Source organism: Eimeria tenella, genomic scaffold (assembly GCF_000499545.2).
Source record: "Eimeria tenella Houghton genomic scaffold, Eth_scaff507, whole genome shotgun sequence".
Lineage (NCBI taxonomy): Eukaryota > Apicomplexa > Conoidasida > Eucoccidiorida > Eimeriidae > Eimeria > Eimeria tenella.
The window spans coordinates 3,198-7,489 of record NW_013543399.1 but is presented as its reverse complement, the minus strand read 5'-3'; the positions used below and the strand labels follow the sequence as shown (position 1 = coordinate 7,489).

Below are 4,292 nucleotides of genomic sequence, written 5' to 3'. Positions count from 1 at the left end.
AAAGTGGGCCAGACGAGGGTTTAGGGTTTTGGATTAAGGTTTTAGAGTTTAGGGTTTAGGGTCTAGGGTTTAGGGTTTAGGGTTCAGGGCTTTGGCTTTGGGCTCATATATTGGCCTTGACGCTGCAGTCACGCCTGGGAAAAAAGAGAAAAAGCCCTTGACAGGCCTCCAGGGTTTAGGGTTTAGGGTTTAAGGTTTGGGGTTTAGGGTTTGGGGGGTAGGGGGGCTGGGTTGGAGAAATGGGTGTGTCGCTGTCGAGGGTTTAGGGTTTAGGGTTTGAGGTGGATCATTTGGTTTGTAAAGGAATTGGAAAAGGGGGAAAAGTGGGAAAGATGAGACAGAGTCACTTGAGGCCTGCGGAGGCCCTCGGAGGGCCCCTGGGGGCCCCTGAGGCCCTTGAGAAATGAAAAGAAGTTTTTTTTGCTTTTAATGAATTAAAAAGTTCTCAAAGAAGTCTGGAGGCGTAAAACCAAAGAAAGTCGTCTCGCGGGGTTCGCGGGGTGTCGAGACGGCGGGCCGCGGCGGCGCGGACTGGCTGCTGCGCGCGCTGCTGCTGCAGGAAATGGATTTATTTGAAGAAACTAAAAGGAAATAAATAAATTAAATGACAAAAGAAACTCCCGAGAGCCTTCCCCGTGCTCCGCCGAGCTGTCGATACACCCCAGCCGCGCCGCCGCGATGCGCTCGCGCCCGCGCCGCCGTCTCGAAGGCGGCGGGGAGATTCGGGTCTTTTCTTTAGCCCCTAAGTCTAATTTAAAAGCCTAAATGAGTTTATAATGACAAATTAGTTTCATTCCGAGGTTGTTTTGGCCGCAAAATCTTCAAAAATGCCTCAAAAGGGACCCGCGGCCGCGCCGTGCTCGAGGCCGCGCGCCTGCCACCCGCCGAGTGTCCGTACACCGCAGCGCCCGCTCCTTTTCGCAGTTTTTCTTCTTTTTAAAACTTTTTTCAGATAAATAAATCCAAAAAAAGACAAATAAAAGACTCTGAGGGGCCCAGGATGGCTCTGGCGGGCTGCAGCGAGCAAAATAAGTCCCTAACCGCTTTATTTGGCCCTTAACCAGCGCCCACAGCCATTCTCAACCAACGCTACACACATTTCAGCCCCTGGGGCCCCACAGCACATTCAGCTGCTGCTGCTTTCTACTGCATGCGTTTTTGGGGCTTTTTTTGCTTCTCTGGGGCCCCACACTGCAGCAGCAGCAGCAGCAGCAACGCAGCCCCGAAGTAGGCGCTGCGCTAGCTGCAGCTAGCTGCAGCTAGCTGAGGCTAGCCACCGCTAGCTGTGGCTAGCTGTGGCTAGCTGTAGCTAGCTGCGGCTAGATGTAGTTAGCTGCAGCTAACTACTACAGCTAGCTCTAGCCAGATGCAGCTAGCTGCAGCTAATACGTATAGCCAACTGTAGCTAGCCACAGCTAGCTGCAACAGCCAGCAGCTAGCCACAGCTAACCACAGCTAGCCACAACTAGCCACTGCTTGCTGCCGTTAGCCACAGCTAGCCACAGCTAGCTGCAGCTAGCCACAGCTAGCTGTGGACGGACAGGCCTCCCGAGCTCATTTGGCAGGTACCTCTGGCGACTTATTTATTTATTATAATTGATTATTTCTTTTTGCATTTCTTATTATTCTTTTATTATTACTTCTATTTATTTATTTCGCTTTTTGGCGCTGCTGCTGCTGCTGCTGCTGCTGCCGCTGCTAAGACAGAACCAGCTGTGTCTCTTCGGCGACAGGTAGTAGCCTCTAAACCCTAAACCCTAAACCCTACATTCTAAACCCTAGTTTGAGCTTTTTGTCACGAACGCGAGCCAGGTGCTACACTCTGCAAACCCTGGATGCCTCTAGGGTTTAGCGTTTAGGGTCTAGGGGCTGCATTCAGCAAACCCTAGATGCCTCTAGGGTTTAGGGTTTAGGGTTTAGGGTTTTCTCAAACCCGCGCACCTGCTGGACGAGCAGCAGACGAAAGACCAAAAGGATACACGAGGAGGCAGCAGCAGCAGCAAAGAGACATGCGCCTCTCCAGCTAGCCACAGCTAGCCACAGCTAGCCACAGCTAGCCACAGCTAGCCACAGCTAGCCACAGCTAGCTAGCGTTGGCTAGCTGCAGCTAGCTGCAGCTAGCAGCAGCCAGCTGCTGTGCAGCTACAGCTAGCCAAAGGTAGCTACAATTAGCTGCAGCTGGGCCCAGCTAGCCATAGCTAGCTGAGGCCAGCTGCATCTGGGCTACAGCTAGCTCCAGCTAGCTACAAATAGCTACAGCTAGGCCCAGCTAGCCACAGCTAGCCACAGCTAGCCACACAGCTAGCCACAGCTAGCCACAGCTAGCCACAGCTAGCTAGAGCTAGTCGCAGCTAGCCAAAGCTAGCCAAAGCTAGCCACAGCTAGCTAGAGCTAGCTACAGCTAGCTCTGGCTAGCTGTAGCTAGCTACAGCTAGGCAGACAGAGAAAAGGAGACATTGGCGAAAGAGCATTGTGGAGTTATCTCCCTCCTGTCTTTTTGAGTTTTTTGTCTCTTTTTAATCTTTTTTTAATCTTTCTTTAATCTTTTTTAATCTTTTTTGATCTTCTTTAATCTTTTTTCTCCTTTTTTTCCCTCTTTTCCAATGTAAATCTCCTTTTGCTTCCTCCAGCTTTCTTTCTGTCTCCTCAAAGTTCCTTTTGTCTCTTTTTATTTTTATTTTCATTTTTATCTTTTTGTTTTAACTCCAAGAAGACAAGTCGAGGCCCCTGCGGGCCACTTTGGGCTTTTTGGGAGCCAACGCGTAAAGTGCTGCTTCGCCCATAAGGTCTTGTGGGCGAGGGGGCTGTCCCTTTGCTGCTGCTGCTGCTGCTGCTGCTGCTGCTGCTGCTGCTGGCCCAGCAGCAGGCAGGTACTTCCCCACTTTCCGCGAATGCCGCTCCGGGTGGTTCGCCGTAAAGTCCAAAGCGTCTTTGTTGTTAAACCATGGACGAGCCTGCGCCTGCAGCAGCAGCAGCAGCAGCAGCAGAAGCAGCAGCAGCAGCAGTAGCAGCAGTAGCAGCAGCAGCAGCAAAAGGGACATTTGGAAACACTTGGAGTGGAGGCATTTTGGGCGCACTTTGGATAAAATTAAAAACTAATCAAAGAACAATTAAAGAGCAATTGAAGAACAATTAAAAATCAATTAAAAACAATTAAAAAACAATTGAAAACAATAAAAAGAAAACAAAAGGGAAATAAAGAGAAAATAAAAGAAGAAAGAAGCCTCGGAGGCACTTGCGCGGGGTGTACGTACACCGGAGCTCACCTTGGCCTCCTCGGCCTGTCTGTTGAGTTTTTCATTTTTTTCTTTTTCGAGTTTTAATTTTGCTTCTTCTATTCCGTTTTTGAAGATGTGCATTTTCTGAATAAATAAAGGACGCTGGGGACGATCCCGCGAGTCCACTGGGATCGTCTCCCACGCCCGCAGCACCTCCAGGCCCCCAACGACTGCAGCAGCAGCAGCAGCAGCAGCAGATGCAGATGCAGAGGCGCTAAGACGACAGCAGCCGAGATGCAACAGCAGCGGCAGATCTACAGCAGCAGCAGCAGCAGCAGCCGAGATACGACAGCAGCAGCAGCAGCAGTAGTGCCACCACCACAGCAGCAGCAGCAGGAGCAGGAGCAGCAGCAGGAGCAGCAGCAGGAGCAGCAGCAGGAGGAATCACCTCTTCCGAAGATGGTGTGTTTCCCGTCGAGGTGTTTGCAGGACTTGAAGGTGATGTAGAACTCGGAGAGGTTTTTCTTTTTGCTGCTGCTGCTGCTGCTGCTGCTGGCCATGCCCAAGACGCCAATGCCCTCGTGGCTGAGCTGCCCCAGCAGCTCGTCCTCAAAGGGCTCTCCGTCTTCGAAGCCGCTGCGGCTCACCATCGGCTGCTGCTGCTGCTGCTGCTGCTGCTGCTGCTGCTGCTGCTGCTGCTGCTGCTGCTGCTGCTGCTGCATGCGGAGCTCCGCGCGGCCGCCTTGCAGCAAGAAGTTGGGGACGAGTCTGTGGAAGGGAATGTTGTCGAAGTAGCTGCTGCTGCAGAGACGCAGGAAGCTGTCTGCTGCTCGGGGCGCGAGGTGTGTGTACACCTCGAGGTTCAGCGCCCCACAGTTCGTCTCCATCCGAACATAACTTTTTATCTTTTGCTGCTGGCAGCAAAAGTAAACGGGCAGCATTTTCTCCCGCGCCGTCAGGTGTCTGTACACCTGCGCGCTGCGCCCCACGACGGCCGTCGAGGTGAACCCCGCGGCCACGCGGTGGTCCGTGTACAGGTGGTGCCGCTCCTCTGCTGCTGCTGCTGCTGCTGCT

At 52.5% G+C, this 4,292-nt stretch overlaps 1 protein-coding gene across 1 annotated transcript in view; it reads right to left on the bottom strand.

Annotated features, from left to right (window-relative positions):
- Window positions 1-2,699: 2,699 nt before the first annotated feature.
- The window catches only part of ETH_00001015 (peptidyl-prolyl cis-trans isomerase, putative), a gene marked incomplete at both ends in the record, with an annotated part of 2,673 nt that continues 1,080 nt past the window's right edge, over window positions 2,700-4,292 (bottom strand). Inside the window, 3 exons of the mRNA XM_013377441.1 lie at window positions 2,700-2,960; window positions 3,267-3,448; window positions 3,667-4,287. Coding sequence (XP_013232895.1) covers window positions 2,700-2,960; window positions 3,267-3,448; window positions 3,667-4,287 — 1,064 coding nt within the window. The remainder of the gene's footprint in view (window positions 2,961-3,266; window positions 3,449-3,666; window positions 4,288-4,292) is intronic.